The sequence below is a fragment of the Castor canadensis genome, chromosome 2, assembly GCF_047511655.1.
Source record: "Castor canadensis chromosome 2, mCasCan1.hap1v2, whole genome shotgun sequence".
In the NCBI taxonomy this organism is placed as follows: Eukaryota; Metazoa; Chordata; class Mammalia; order Rodentia; family Castoridae; genus Castor; species Castor canadensis.
Genome location: NC_133387.1, coordinates 160,730,979 through 160,747,348, shown reverse-complemented (window position 1 = coordinate 160,747,348; position 16,370 = coordinate 160,730,979). Strand labels below are relative to the sequence as shown.

At 39.7% G+C, this 16,370-nt stretch overlaps 1 protein-coding gene across 22 annotated transcripts in view; it reads right to left on the bottom strand.

Moving 5' to 3' along the window:
- Map2k5 (mitogen-activated protein kinase kinase 5) overlaps positions 1 to 5,280 on the bottom strand; it is a 252,617-nt gene extending 247,337 nt beyond the window's left edge. For all 22 annotated transcript variants that reach the window (XR_012445525.1, XR_012445528.1, XR_012445526.1 and 19 more), the window contains exon 1: positions 4,980 to 5,280. Coding sequence is in view for 14 of the 22 variants with exons in the window: in XM_074066289.1 (XP_073922390.1) it covers positions 4,980 to 5,114 (135 nt within the window). In the remaining 8 variants the exon portion in view is untranslated. The remainder of the gene's footprint in view (positions 1 to 4,979) is intronic.
- Between the last annotated feature and the right edge of the window lie 11,090 nt (positions 5,281 to 16,370).

The following is a 16,370-nucleotide window of genomic DNA, read 5'->3' as shown; positions in this document are numbered from 1 at the left end:
GATATGTAAGGAGCAACACAGTACCTTGCTCTCATAGTAGTAGGAGTGTCCACTATAATGACATAAACGTGTAAGTTACTTTTAATAGAAATAATTCTTATCAATCTTTACTCTTAAGCAATGGAAAACATATTTAATGTTTCCATTAAAACTAAGTCTACAAAACCTTGGAAAAGTGTATATAATCTGATATTATCAAGTAAATGAATTTATAAAGTTGAAAACCATCAAAATGAATCTACAGGGGCAGCTCAATTTGAAGAGGCACTGAACACAAAGTTCTTGGAAAAGCAACCCTTCATCCTGCCTGCCCAGTCCCACCGGAATAGCCTGCAAATCTTACTTCTCTCAGGAACTCTGCCACAATGTCCCTCTGAGTGCTGCGCCAGAACTGGCACCAAACAGCCAGCTGACAAAGCTGCTCTTGGTATGTCTCAGCAGGGAGCCCAAAGCCCTTCCAAGCAGGGCACTTAGCAGAGTGGAGGCTACAAATCCCTTCTAAAGGCAATTCTTTAGAAGCTTCTGCTGCAGTGGCAATTTGCATAATAGTCTTGCCTCTACAATGTTGTTTTCAAAAATAAATCTGTGCATATAAAATTGATCAAAGAGAACTATCTTAGGCAGCCTCTGCTTATTACAGTCAGGAAAGATTATGTTTTCTCTGATTCTAGTCTTATTTAGCAAATGAAACATCAACTTTGTGAGGAAGTATCTGTAAAAGATACCCTTTTAGGGTTAGAAATTCTTTCCACACAGGCAAAGGGAAAAAGTATTTATTGTACACCAAGTGCAGAATAAACTACACAAGCAGTCCAGCCTAAAGCATGAAAGCAAGGACTCATACCAGACTGATAGGGCTGCATGCTGACTCTGCCTCACTAGCTGAGTAAACAAGCCTCTCTGGCTCAGTTTCCATATGTGTAAAACAAGATCATAACTACCTACCTTGTAGGACTAGTGAGTTAATATTTGTAAAAGGCTTAGAACTGTTTCCAGCATGTGGCAAGTGCCATTATTAGTGTCTGTTAAATAAATAAAACAAATTACTGATCACTGGGACACAACAAAGTTTACCTCACAATAAAACCTACATATCAGCACCTAGCAATCAGTGGAGGAGGATCATTTGCTCACTGAAGTCACCCTTCTACAGTACTTACTGAAGACCTTTTCTAGCCACTAGAGGAAAGAACGGGGACAGGGAGAGAAAGGAAGGGCACTCCCTCCCAACCCTCCACGACCAGGTAATCACTGGTTACAATCACTCAGACAAACAATCTTTAGATGTGAACTCTCCCTCTGCAGAATAAGCAAACTAATTTGGGGTCCTTCCTACTTTTGAATACCAGACCCCATCAAACAGCAAGTTTCTAATAACCTGCCGAAAACCCTGCTGGGCAGCAATGGCATACTTTGCCCCTCAACATAAACAAAGAACCCCACATGCTTTACATCTGATATAGGAAAAGGATAGAAAAAGAGAACAAACTTGACTGAGAGTATCATGGGAACACACCAACCACCTTGTTTCTTTAAAGCATAATGACAAAAGAGTAAAAAGCCTGAAAATACGTATCTACTGGTTATTTTTAAGCAAAGTATACTTAATAATTTCATGTACATTTTCCAGTTATACTTTAAAGATTTTAGAATTATTTCCAACTGACCTTCTCTTACCCTCAACAACATTTTACTTCACTTAAAGAAGCTTTCAAAAGAAAACTTAAATTTACATATCTTGATAGTGAGTACTTCTTTTCATCTCCTTCCTTTCAATAAATCGGACAAATATCTTACAGGCCAAAAATAAAACTGTCATCTACAACATACCAGGAACTTTGTAAGTAGGCTTTAAGACTTGGCCCTTGGCTTCAGGAAGATTCTAATATGGTCACTGAGATAAAGTCTAACAATAACAATATAAAGTCTTTCCAGCAATGACAAGAACCAAATTAAACACATAGTATCAAACAGTGTCTGCTAACTCATTTGGAAGGAAAAATCACAGACTCAGTTTAGACAGAAATTTCACAAATGAGGGAAAATTGGGGCTGGGGCTTTAAGACAGGATACAAAGAGCAGAGAGGAGAGGGTTGGACACTATCTTCCACCATGCAGTAATCCAACCTAATCCTTTGCAGGTTTCCTAGAACTAGAGACTATGTCTCTGGAGTGGAGGAAAAACACAGCTGAAAAACAGATACCCCAACTACATCTGTCCTTGGGAACCAACTAGGCCTCCTTTACATGACAGTCAGTTCCTGATGATTCAGACAAAAAACAAGCCTCAAAGAGGTCCAGTGACTTGCCCAGGTCTCCCAGCAATTTGCTGAAGCAGTTACTCTCACAACTAACCCTTGCTTCTGACTTCTGGATTAGATGTGTGACTCTAGCAAGGCACCTCCCTGTTCTGGGGTTATGTTCCCTCATCTGAAAACATGGTGGGGGTTGGGATTAAAGGTAGGGGATATTCCAGGTTTCATGTGGCTTTAAAGTTTAAGGTTCCAAGCTAGAGACTGTGACATTCTTTGGGGTTTTTGCCTTTTCTTAATGAAGAGATGAGGTGAAGAAGGAGAGATCGATCACAGGATTTGGGTTTGCACCTTGGCAGACCTTGCCGAGGGAGCACCAGGAGAAACACAGTACCCGCTGCCTCAAGCCCTCCATCAGGCCTTCATGACAAATGTGCTCCACCTGGTCTTACCCACAACAGTGTGTAGACATACGGCACTCTGAGCTCTAGTGGTGGGCCACACTGGCACAACATCTCCTTTAGGCCAGTTAATATTGAACCAGGAACAGCCCGGAAGTTCTCAAGAAGCAGAGGACCAGCCAGGTGTGGTGGAGCACACCTGTAATCCCAATTACTCAGAAGGCAGGAGAATCATGAGATTGAGGCCCTCCCAGGCAAAATTAGCAAGACCCTATCTCAAAAACAAAATACAAACAAAAGAGTTGGCGGGGGGAGGCATGGCTCAAGTGGTAGAGTGCCTAACATGCCAATACTGCAACAACAACAACAAGCAGAGGACAAGGTCCTGTCTCTGATGCTGTAGTGACAATACTTACAGAACACTTAATATATGCTAGATTGTTCCAAGCGCTTTATATGTATCAACTCAAGCATTCACAAGACACTTGCCCAAGGGGGCTTCCAATTTAAACCCAGGCAGTCTGGCACCCATTTCTGATCTAGAACACCCCTATTGTTTAAAATACTAACTTCTTTTGCTTCATTTGCAAGTAAGAGAAAGCTTATCTTCTTCATTTTAAACACAAGCTCACTTAATCTTCACAAGTCTTGAGGCCAGTATCAGTATCTCTATTTTACAAAAAATGAGGACACTGAGGCTCAAAGAGGTAAAGTGACTTGCCTAGTTAGTGGGAGAGCTGACAATAAAACCCAAATTTCATGACTCAAAACCTAATGCTCTGTCCAGAACTGTAACTGCACACATCCTCTTTTAAGCTCCCTCATTACACAAGTATCTAGGAGTCCCATGAAGCAGCAGAAACAGAGAGGAAACAGAGCTCTCCACCTCCTGCACAAGTTTTCTTCTAGTGGAACTAACTGACAGGCAAAGAATCATCACCAAATGTGTGGTTTACCAGGGTGTGCACACAAAATTGCAAAAACACAGAGCAACTGCACAAACAAGAGAAGCTTAGCTTTGAAGAACAGGTGGAAATTGATCAGCTGAAGAAGGGGGCAGAGTGGAGACAGCCTGTGCACCTGGGAGAGCAGACAGAAATTCTGTATACCTAAGGCACAGGATGCCCATGGGGGTGCCAAGCAGGCCAGCACCAATCAAAACAGAACCAGAGGACTATGATAAGGACTGCATTGGCCTACTAGGAAAGGAAATAACTTGCATGTAGTGTAAAGAGAACTCTGGATGCAGAGAAAAGGAAAGCTTTGGTACACAGGGCTGCCTCACTAGTCTCGGCATCCACAATCCTGGCCAAGGCACCTGAAAGCCTGAGTGACCTGGGTGGTCAGTAACATACCGAAGTCAAAAGAAAGTTCCAGAAATCAATTTTTTATTAAGTAAACCAAGACAATTTAAAAATCACATCACTTTTTCAGTCCCTTTAATCTCACTGGTAAGGTCCACTGTCCATTTTGCTACCTAGTATGTCAGTTTCTGCCTTCCATGTCTGTTATTCAGTACATAAAATGGGCAGGATGCACCCTATTCATAGCAAATAAAGATTAGAAAGATGCAAAGGGGCTGCAGCATGTGCAAAAAAGTAGTAAGTAAAAGTAAAGGAGTTTGAGTTCCTGCACTGACTGTCGGGCTCAGGAGCTATAGGACCTCAAACTTCCTCAGTCCCTACCCGCAAAAAAGAATACCAGGGCAGAACAGGCTGCCTACAAAGATACACTCGGCTCTAATATTTTGGATTTTTATCTGATATATATTCTGAGTATCCTGATGTTACCATTCCTCTACACTAACATCTCTGCAATGGGGCTGGTTTTTGTACAGAAATGGTGCATCATAGTTAAACAAGCAGCATTTTCTCTTTCTTCGTGGTAGGTCAAAGACATCTTAGGTTTGCTCAAAGGTGATAAGCTTAAGTTGCCCTGGTTTCCCTTTCCCAGCAGGTCCCCAAGTTCAGAGAACTCAGTAGAAATAAAGACATGCCTGGAATCTGGCCAGGGGCATTCCAGAATACTCTTCTATACTAGCTTTTTCTTTCCCAGTTGCATGTGTCCGTGTGCACGTTCCAGCCCAGGCTGGGAGCTTCCTGAGGCCAGGAGTTCGGTCTGATTCATCTCCTTCCCCAGGGCTTTGCACAAGTACCAGGTTTCAGTGGGTGAATTAATCAATGCTGTGATTGAAGCAAAATAACTGCCCCCACTACAGGCCAACAAGGGCCACCACCACTAGCTCGAGCCACCAGTGGTCAGGTGCTGACTACCCAGATCCCCTGAGTCCCCCTGGCTGACATCTGATACTGAGATTGCCACTCACCAGCACATCTCTGAAGAGCAGCTGCGGCCCGGAGTGCACGGTCCAGTCCACCGCGCCACTATTTGGAATCTTGATGCGAATCACCAGCACCTGGCTCTCCATGGCACGGAAGGGGCCAAGGGCCAGCCACAGCATTACAGGTAAAGGGACTCACATCCTGGTAGGGGTTCCCAGTGACCCCTGCTTAGGAGGGACTCCAAGAGGTGACAAGGGGAATGAGGATTGGAAGATGGAGTGAAGAGAGCAGGGGTGACCAGGAAGGGCCCCGCAGGCACCCAGGCAGACCCAAGTTAGAAGGGGCTAGAGGGTGTTTCTCGGGGAGGGTGCCCTGGGGACCAGGCAGGACCCGGGAGGAGTGAGCAGCGGTCGTAAGGCTCTGGAGTTGGAAAGGTGGGCAAAACAGCACCGCGACGCTTTCCACGGTCGTGTGGGTGTAGGGAAACAGAGCACGCGCGCGGTCTGGGGATGGAGCTGCCGGCGGCCGGCCCTCCTGGGTGCTCCGTGGGGGAGGGGAGCGTGGCCGACACAGCCCGGGACTGTGAGCAAGGAGCCCCGCCAGAAGGCCGAATGGCCGGGGCGGCAGCGGCAGGGGCCAGAGGTTGCCGCAGGCTCAGTCCCCGACCGAGGCCGAGCGTCCTGGAGGCGAGAGGAGGAGGAAGGAGGCGACGGCGACACGGCTACTCCGGAACCAAAACGCGCGGCGCCGGAACCCGGGGAGTCGACCGGCGGGACCCGCCTCCCCGGGCGCCATGTTGGAAGAGGGCATCGCCGGCGGCCGGCCCCGCGTGCGGACAACCGGCCCTCTCTCCCCGCCGGGGGCGGCGGCGAGGTGAACACCGCTCGGGAACCGAGCACGCACCGGACCCGGGGCCGGAGTCGGCCGAAAGCCAGTTGGCGGCTTAAAACTCTGTGGTTTGCTTTCCGAGAAGCCGCAGAAAGACGCGACGGCACCTCCGTCATCCCCGCTTGTCAAGCCGCGCACCAAATCAGCAGGGCAAAGGCTCCAAAAATAGTCACAGATCCACAGTATCACCGACTTTCTCCCACATTAGCAATACGTGTATGAGTTTTTCATTGAGGCCTTTTATCCGACGAGTACCCTAAAAGACCGAACAGCCAGCCCCGTTCCAGCAATAGTGAAGAAACCCAGTGAGGACTTGGGCGGCCCCATAACTCACTCAAAACCATTGTAAAAACCTGCGACCTGGCATTGCATTTTCTGCTAAAATGCCGCGTTTATGTAAGCAGTGATAGCACGTGGTCGCTTTGAACTTTGGTTGTTGTCTAATGCTTTGTTACCCCAGATCTGAAAGTGCAGAATCCTGCTGACTTTGGGGGCTGGACTGAGGTTTACAAATGGCAGCGAGCAGACTGGTCTGTTTCTAAAGCAAGTGGCTAAACGGCTTTTCTTTCGGGTTGATTTTGCATCAGTTCAGAGAGGGAGGAGGGTCTGTTGTGCTGGAATAGCTAATTGATTAGTGTGACAAGAGGGAAAAACTTAAGTGTTGATTATTTTTCAGTGTAAGAGCAAAATATTTTCTGCGTAATTTTCTCTGCCTGAGTTTCTTTCATATTTATTTTGAAAGACCATTGTAGGAAATAAGTGATTACCTTTTAGTTATGGTAACTTAGTAGCTTAGGTAGAAATTCATTTAGTCAGATCCTCCGGATATCCTGCCCCTTTCCACCTGAAAAATAAACCCAAGGTCTCCACGTACTTTTTATTGAAAGTTCATTTCCTATTATTCGAGAAAATAGACCACAAAACTAGAGATTTTCTATGAACCTATGATTTGTTAAAATGTCTTTTTTATTCATGGTATCATGGGGAAAACCAACTCCATTTGCCAAATTTGCATACATATTCTGAAGCTTTTCTTCCACAAATGGCAGACTTACAGCCCTTTCCCATATTTGCAGAACCAATATAATCACATTTTAGTTCTTCATAGAGTAGGAAATGTTAGCCTTGATGATCTGAGCAAGGGTTTTCCTGAAAACTTCATGCTCATTGCCAGACATATCATAGTCACATGTAATACTAGACCATTCCATAATGATCTTAAGTGATAAAATACCACTTTTGAATCTCTTTACCAAATAGAATAAACTCCATTGTCTACATGTAAGATATTTTTAGTATTCAGCATTGAAGTTGTGTGTGTCCTCCAAAGCTTTCCTTTTTTTAACAGTGAATGTAAGTCAGGCACTCAGGCACTGACGAGGTAGTTTGAGTCATAAAGCAGATTGACTGTAGTAAAAAGCCTGTGCTTCCTCGTATTTTTCCTACTTAAAGGATGTTATGGTTTGGATCTAAAATGTTCCCCTAAGGCCAGGTGCTAAAGGCTTGGTTGCCATCCCGTGGAAATATTAAGAGGTGGTGCTAATGAGAGGAAGTTAGGTCATTGGGGCATGCCTTTGAAGAGCATGTTGAGGCTAGAACCCTTCCTCCCTGGCCCCCCTCTTTTTTGCTTCCTGGCCACCGTGAAACAATGCAGTTTCATCCACCTTGCAGTCCTGCCATGATGTTCTGCCTGGCCCCAAACCCAAAAGCAGTGTCACCAACCAACCATGGACTGAAACCTTTGAAACTGTGAGCCAAAATAAACTTTTCTTCCTTATAAATTGTTTTATCTCAGATGTTTTTGTCACAATAATGGAAAGCTAACATAAAGAACTCAATAAATGCAATAGAAAATTCCTCTCCTCATGAAATTATCTTCTGATAGAATTAAATGACTAAAATACGTGTTAGACAGTGGTAAATGCTGGGAGAAAAATGAACCAGAAGGATACTGAAAAACAATGCAGTTCCCCAGTGTGGTGGCACTAAGGAATATGAAAATTGCCCCAAATTGACTCCTGCTTACTAGTAACCTTAACCAAAAAGAAGACATTTCTGTGAAGTTAGTTGCCTGATGATTTCTTAAATTTTTTTAATTGTGCTAAAACACACATAACACCAAATTGACTATCTTAGCAGTTTTTAAGTATACAATTCAGTATGTTAAATACATTGACAGTTTTGCACAGCCAGTCTTCCGGACTTCTTCCTCTTGCAAAACTGAAGTTTCCTACTCATTAAATAATGACTTCCCATTCCCTTTCCTCCAGCCCATGGTCACCATTCCTCAACTAGCTGTTTCTAGAGTTTAACCAGTCTTAGATACATGAGTGTTATCATTCAATATTTGTCTTTTCATGTTTGGCTATTTCTCATAGTATAATGCCCTCAAAGTGCATCCATGTGTAGCATGTTAAGTTCCTTCCTTTTCAAGGCTAAAAATAAGTCCATCAAAGATAAACACCACATTGTGTTTATCCATTCATCTATCAATAAACTTTTGCATTGCTTCCAACTTATGGCTATTGAGAATAATGCTGCTATAAGCATGGGGATAAAAATATCTATTCCAGGACTGGGATGTAGGTGGGTGGTAAAGGATGTGTGTGTGTGAGGCCCTGGATTTGATCATCAGCACCAAAAATTTTAAAAAAGAATATTACAGACTCTTATTTATATGCCTATAATGAAATGCCTGATGCAGGCTAACTTTATAAATAAAAGATATGTTTAGCTCACAATTTTGGAGGTTCAAGGACATGACCCTGCCATCAGGTAGGCTCTGGTGAGGACTTCATGGCTGATGGCACCACAATAAAGGAATCACATATAGAAAGAAGAGATTAGAAATGAATACAGGAAGTCAAAGAGTCTGGGCACACCTCTAAAGCCTACAGATCTCCTATGAGGCCCCACCTCTTAAAGGTCCCTTTACCTCCCAATACTGCTACCCTGGCACCAAGGCTTCAACACATAAACTTTTGGTGGAATATACTTAAATTATGTCCAAAGCATAGCAGATGTATACCCAGAAGTAGTATCTGAATCACATTTTCTGTTTAATATTTTTGAAATTCTGCCATAACCTTTTCTACAGTTGCCAGTTTATATTCCCACCCAAAGTGGGCATAAGTATTCCAGATTCTCCACATCTTCACCAATACTTGTTATTTTCTGTGTTTTTGTTTTTGTTTTTGTTTTATAGTAGCCATCCTGTTCAGTGTGAAATGGACTTCTCATTGTGGTTTTTAATTTGTATTTCTCTAATGATTAGCAACATATAACCTTTTTTATATGCTTCTTGGCCATTTGTATAACTTCTTTAAAGAAATATCTATTGTTCTTGTTTTAAAGTGATGGAATGAGGAAAATTACATTTTGCTATTATAAATTCAGAGAGGTTTTCTTTTATCTATTAGTACCTTGCTCTCAATCTCAAATCTTTAACCCAGAATCTGAGCCCTTTCTATCACCTTTGCTCCTACCCTAGGCCAAACTATTCTTGACCAATTTTCTCTTTTTTTTTAACCCCTACAAATAGTCTGTTCTTAACCTGACTACCAGAGTTACATCAGGCCACTTGTTTGGTTAAAACTCTCCAGATGGATTCCTATCCTGTGCAGGGTAAAAGCCAGTCTTCTCCTTGGTCTAAAAAGTATATTCTGCCTCCCACCCTTTCTGAACTCCTCCCCTTCCCCCACCATGCTGGGATTGCCCAGGGCCTCACATAGTTCTCAGCATGTACTCCAACACTGAGCTACACCCCAGGCCCTGCTCCTGAAGTCTCAAACCTCACGTCCTACTATTCTCTCTCAATCACACTATCCTGTATCTCACTGTTCCTAGAACATGTCAGGCATACCACCTGAGGGCCTTTGCATTTACCATTTCCTCTTCTTGGATTACTCTTACCGTAGAGATGTACACGTCTCATTCCCGTACAACTTCTTCCTGAGGCCCTCCTTGTTGAAATGGCAAACCAGACCCCAGCCCTCCCCACTTTGGCACAAGAATGAAGGTGTGCATGAGCCCCAATACCCTTCTTATTTTTCTCCCTGCACTTAGCAGTATTTAACATACCACATTTTACTCATTTGTCTCTCCACTAGATGATAACTTCATCAGGGAGTAGAAATGTGTGTTTTATTTACTCACATGGTAACTAAAAGTCCCTGGCATAGTGGGTACTTTGATAGTGTTTGTTGAATGAGCGAGTTCTGTAGGTAACCTGGATTGAAGGACAGGACTGTAGCTTTCATGTGTATCTCCTGCCGGCCTTGAGCCTCATGTGTTCCTTTTCCTTTCCTCTACTTCACTACCACCAAGACTGAAATAACAGCAGTTATAAACTCCCATTAAACATCATTTTTATAACAGAAATTGGCTGCCTTCTATGCTCAAGAAATTCACTCATCCCTTTCAGTGCCTAGTGCCCTTGATATAATATGCTAATATTTGTTGACTAATTTTAACTTAAAAGAATATGAACCAAACAGAGGATGGAATGAGAAATGGAGCAACTCTGCTGCAAAAAAGTCTGGCAGACACCATCCTATTTGAGAAATCAAGTTTGACCTCACCAGTGTAAGTCATGTTGACATTGTGTATTCTCTGATGTGATGAGAGTAGGGCACCTGATCATCACCAAAACCCACAACCCCATCCAGTCATGAGAAAAACATCAGACAAACACAAATTGAGGCATTCTACAAAATACCTGAAACTATTCTTCAAAACTGTCAAGGTCATAAAAAACAAGTCTGAGAAACCATCACAGACCAGAGGAGACTAAGGATATATGAAGACTAAATGTAATGTGAGGTCCTGGATGGAAACATGGAAACAAAAAAGGACATTAATGAAAACAACTAGTGAAATCTGAATCAAGTCTGGAGTTCACTTAATAACAATGTACTAATGTTGATTTCTGTGTAGTAAAATACACTATAATATCTTTGCAAACATTTGGAGGGGGCAATGCTGGGGTTTGAATTCCACCTAACACTTGCTAAGCAGGCACTCTGTCACTTGAGCTACTCCACCAGCCCTTTTTTGTGTTGGGTATTTTTGAGATAAGGTCTCACTTTTTGTCCAGGCTGGCCTCAAACAGTGATCCTCTTGATCTCTGTCTCCCAAGTTGCTAGGATTGTAGGCATGAGGCACTGTCACCCAGCTGCAACTTTTCTTTGTTCCAAATTTTTTTAATATTAAAATTGCATTTCTACACACCAACGATATCTTACCAATTTTAACTTTCAAAATAAAATTTGTGGTAGCAATAATAAAATAGGCAACATAAGCATTTTCTTTATATTGCTTTCTGTTCATTTTTTAAAAGATGAGGACACATTAACAGAAATGAGCTGACAAATCTCCAAAAGTGGAACAGGTAAGTCTGCTCTCTTCTATTTTGGCAGGAATGAAAAACAACAATGGAAATAATTCCAGGACTCATGCAGAGGCAGGACTAACAGTTCAACAGATATTCATTGAACATCATTATTGCCAGGCATTGTGGATTTTAATTCATTAATTTAAAATGCTACTAGACTTCATTTCTACATAATATATTTTCTTTTAGGTAGAACAGACTAGTGTTCCTACAAAACACTTAAACTCTCTTTTTTTTTTCCTTGTTTAAACAGATTTGTATTATTTTCTTTATAGGTAATAGTAGTAGCAGCAGCAGCAACGCTAACAAAGCCCTTTTCAGCTTTTAAAGGGCTTCCACATCCATTATCTGACAGAATGAACCTGTGCCTCATAGGATAAGAGTAGAGTAGTGACCCAGAGTGTGGATTCCATTCACATCGTGGGAATTAGAACAACACTCACTTGTGTGACCTTGGGCAAAACTTCTTGGTTCCTACAGCTGAAAAAAATGAGAATAAAAATAATTCCTAAATCATTGGGTAGTTAGTGACTTAGTCAAGGATCTTGGCACAGTTAGATAAACTCTTTATTGTGTATGTGAAGACATTAAAGTTTAGGAAGTTCACATTTTTCTCACTTATTCAACTAGTAATGGTGGAGCAAGGACTTAAACCATGTCTTTTCTCTTCAAGACAGGTTCTTGTATTATACATATAATGGAAAAGTGGTATAATTGAGAACCAGACATAGGCATATAAAAATGATAAATTTCAGTTAAAGGTAGGTTACAAAATCAGCAATCTAATCTGCTACCCTTCTCAGGAATGTTCCCCATCTTCCTAAGGAATTGGCACACAGCCTCTCTTTACTGCTTCATGAGGTATAACCCTACCATTTTTTGACTCTCAATTGAAACATTATTTTTGCCTTCTAATTACTTACTAATACATTGCATCTAGTTCTGTTTAAAAAGAATAAGCCTGGGGGTGTAGCTCAGTGGTAGCATGCTTGCTTAGCATGGGCAAGACACTAAGTTCAATCCCAAACATGGCAAATAATGATAGAAATAGTAATAATAATAATAATAATAAAAGATAAGTGCTTTCTGTTTAACATTTCATTTACTTTTGCACATCAACTAAGTTTGACTTTAAAAGAATAATTCCTGTAATGTGAGAAACTAGATGGCAACTTTTGAAATGCCTCAACAGGATGCTGTAACAAGATTCCAGTCTTCTACTTTCCAAAATACATAGTTCATTCATTACATTTGAGATAAAAAATTATTGCTGCTCTTGTACAAAGAGCCATATGATCATCAATAAAGTATCCTTTTATTAAAGCTATTAAAGGTATATGCAAATTTTCTTTTTAATTTGAAATCACATTTCACTGGACATACAGAATTCATTACATGACAAGCACTGGAAACACAAGTTAGTAACACATGGTTCTCCATCCAGTTGTGCACAGAAGCAGTCTTTTACAGTCTTGACTTGAATGGACCCTAGATGTAGACCCAAAACTACCTGTTGGCAAGGTTACTAAAAATTAGTAAAACTTGTCCTCAATATTAAAGTATTTGTTGCATGAATGACTGTTGATTTTTAAATGTGATCTAAAATTAAGTGACACTATTTAAATTGGTTTCATTGATTTGTGGTGCCAGGAATTGAATTTAGAACCTCACACATGCTAGGCAAGGGCTCTTATCACTGAGCTACACATCCAGCCCAGATTATTACTCAAACTTGCACATTCTTGGTTCTTTCACTTTATAAATTTGGAGATTTGAAAGCACAAGAAAGTAAAATGTTGTTTATCTCACAAGAGATAATACAATGTGTAAAAAGGCTTAAGATTATCTCCTGTCAGAAATTATTTTATCCTATTCTTAAACATCTACATTTTAAATTAAAATATGCACTTGCATTAAATGCAGTTTTACATTTTCATTTATTTGCTAAAGTATTCATTTTCATTTTGTATATTTTTTTTAGGGATTTGGTAGACAATTTTTTTAGGTCTGTTTTTAAATTATGTACTAATATAAAAATGAGGTAAAATGAATCACTTTGTAGTTAACAAATTCAACATTTTATTCACAGACAGATTATTGTAAAATTACTGATATATTCTACCAGAAGCAGTAAAGGTTATGTCAAATAACCACTAAAAAAATCATACTACGTGTGTTAATGTTGTTACCTTAACATACCAGCTTCAGGGGCTGCATAATTGTTTTTGCCAACCCATAAATTTTTGAGTAACAACAAAATTATTGCGATTTTTCTTACTAAATAATTCATACATTACAAAGCATGTATGTAACAAGGTCCATGAATCACTAAAGCATATAATGATCATATATCTAATGACATATCTCTTTTCATAAGATGAATTCAAATAGATTTATGTATTTAGGTTAACTAAAAACTACAAAGTTTATAAGGTTCATAATTCTATCAACTATAACAACAAAAGCTTCAAACCTTCTTTCAGAAGTACAGTTTCTGTGATTCACTTTTTACAAAGGAGAGCTTTTGTTTATCAAAATCCTTGTGTCTAAGGTACTTTTCACAAAGTTTTAAAGCTTTTAAATTGATGCTATAAATATCACTGAAGATAAATTAATAATATAATGGAATAGTACAGTGTTCATAAACTGTATTTAAAATGATATAAGTGCAACTAAAATAGCCATAAGCAATACTATTTTTAAAAAACACCTCCTAGAAGTAACTGATAGTCTTTATCCAGCAGTTAGGAGCTAAGAAAGGATATTTTCATTTTACACTTTACATGCTTTTCTTTGGTCTCATTTTAAATAATCTCAAACCAAATATGCCTTTTTTTTTTTTTTTTGGGCACTGGGGCTCGAACTCAGGGCTTCACACTTGTTAGGCAGGCACTCTAGCACTTAAGCTACTCTGCCAGCCCTACTTATGTTGCTTGTTTTCGAGACAGGGTCTTGGTGTCATAGTATTTACCCAGCTGGCTTCAAGCTGTGATCCTCCTGATCTCTGCCTCCTGAATAGCTAGGATGACAGGTATGACTCACCGGCACCTGGCTAGGAACTAATTTTTTTAAAATTCTAAGACTGCAACATATAAAATAATGTTAAATTGGCATGACTTAGTGCTAGAGGAGTAGCTCAAGTGGTAGGGTGCCCAAAACCCTGAGTTCAAATCCCAGTCCCACCCAAAAATAAAAAACCATGTTATAACCATTTAATTTGTACTATTTTTCTAAACTTTGTTATTTATTTATTATATCTTGGTGGTTGGGATTAAACCTGGGCCCTGTGTATGCTAGGCAAGTGCTCTACCACAGAGCTCCCTTTGAGCCCCTACACTCAGTTATTTCTTATAGGAATCATGCAATTAGTTATATTTTGTCATAGTTAAGTCCTTTATTAATTTTTAAAACTTATTTAGATTGTGGTAAAATACATGTATTTACTTTCTTAACCATTTTAAGTGTCCATTGATATTAATTAAGTACACTTGCATTATTATGCAGCCTTTAACAACATCCATCTCCAGAACTTTTTCATCTGGCAAAACTGAAACTCTGTGCCCATGAAACACTGCACTCCCCTTACCTTTTGATAGTTTTAACAACATTTTAGAGATACCATTCAAATGTCACACAGTTCTTTCTTTTCAAGTGTACAATTTGATGGTTTGATCATAGTCACAGGATTTTACAACCATCACCACAATCAATTTTAGAACAGATTCGTCACCCCTGAAAGAAATCCTACTCCCATTAGCATCATTCTCCATTTCCTCCCAGCCTCCCTGGCTCTAGGCAGCTACTCTTCTACTTTTTGTCTTTATAGATTTACCAGTTCTGGACATTTTGTATAAATGGAATTATACAATATGTGGTCTGCATACATAGGAGCAGAATTGCAGTGTCAGATAGTAATTCCTTGCTTAATATTTTAAGGAACTGCTAAATTTTCTCAAAGGAGCTAGACACATTTTACATTCCTACCAGCAATGCACAATGGTTCCAATTTCTCCACATCTTTACTCCTACTTGTTTTTTTTTTCATTTTAGTCATCCTAGTGGATATGAAGTAGTGTCTTATTGTGTGCTTGATTTGTATTTCCCTAATGATTAATGTTAAACATCTTTTCAGATGTTTTATTATCTACTTGTATATCTTCTTGAAGAAATAAATGTCTTTTAAAATCTATTTTTCAATTTCATTCTTGAATTTTTAAAGATCTTTATAGGTGATGTCTATGTCCCTTGTTAAATGATTTGCAAATATTTTCTCCCATTCTGTGGGTTGGCTTTTCTTTTCATTGATCACAACCTTTCAAGAACAGCAATGTTTTAAATTTTGATATTCAATATTTTCTTTTGTCATTTGATGATTTTTATTCTTTCCCAAAACATGAACATTTGCTATGTTCTTTGTGAAATCATGACTTCTTTACTGAGAAGCTAATGAAATATCTGGAAATAAATGTACTAAAAACAACTTGGATTGATTTTATTCCAATTGTATTAGTACTCTCAATTATCAGAACAGAGCTCTGAGTTGGTCCAGTATGTGTTAGTGGAAATTATTTCAGCCACATTTTTATTAAAAGAAAACAATTCAACATCTGCACTCCAATTCAGATTTAGAAAAATCTGTAAACTTTAATCACTTGTAGTAACACTTCTTATTGTTGGGAAAATTCAAGCGAAACATTTGTCAAGCACATAAAATAGTATGAAAGGGAAATATAGTAATTAAGATTTGTGTTCTATCGATTATGCAGCTTAAGTAATTTTTCATTACTAACATAAGATTTAATAAGTATAAGTAGTTAAAGATTCTGACTTGACACTAGTCATTAGCAAGTAATTGAACTAGTAAAGATCAGTTAAAGCTGTGTTGATTACCACCTTATCTTTGAAAGGCAATTAAAGACCTCAATCATTGCAACAAGATTTGATTGTGCAGCCTTTATTGGACATTGATCTTTCAGCAAAGTGCAGTTACATTTTCCATTAATTTACAGTAGCACAGTTTAACTCTGATACCCTAGACTGTTGACCCAGGTGAGATGTAATGCTAAGTACTTGTTTAGGTTAAGAGGCTCTCAAACATCATTACTGTCTCAATGTTAACTGCTGAAAAAATGGAGATACCTGATCTAGTAGCTTT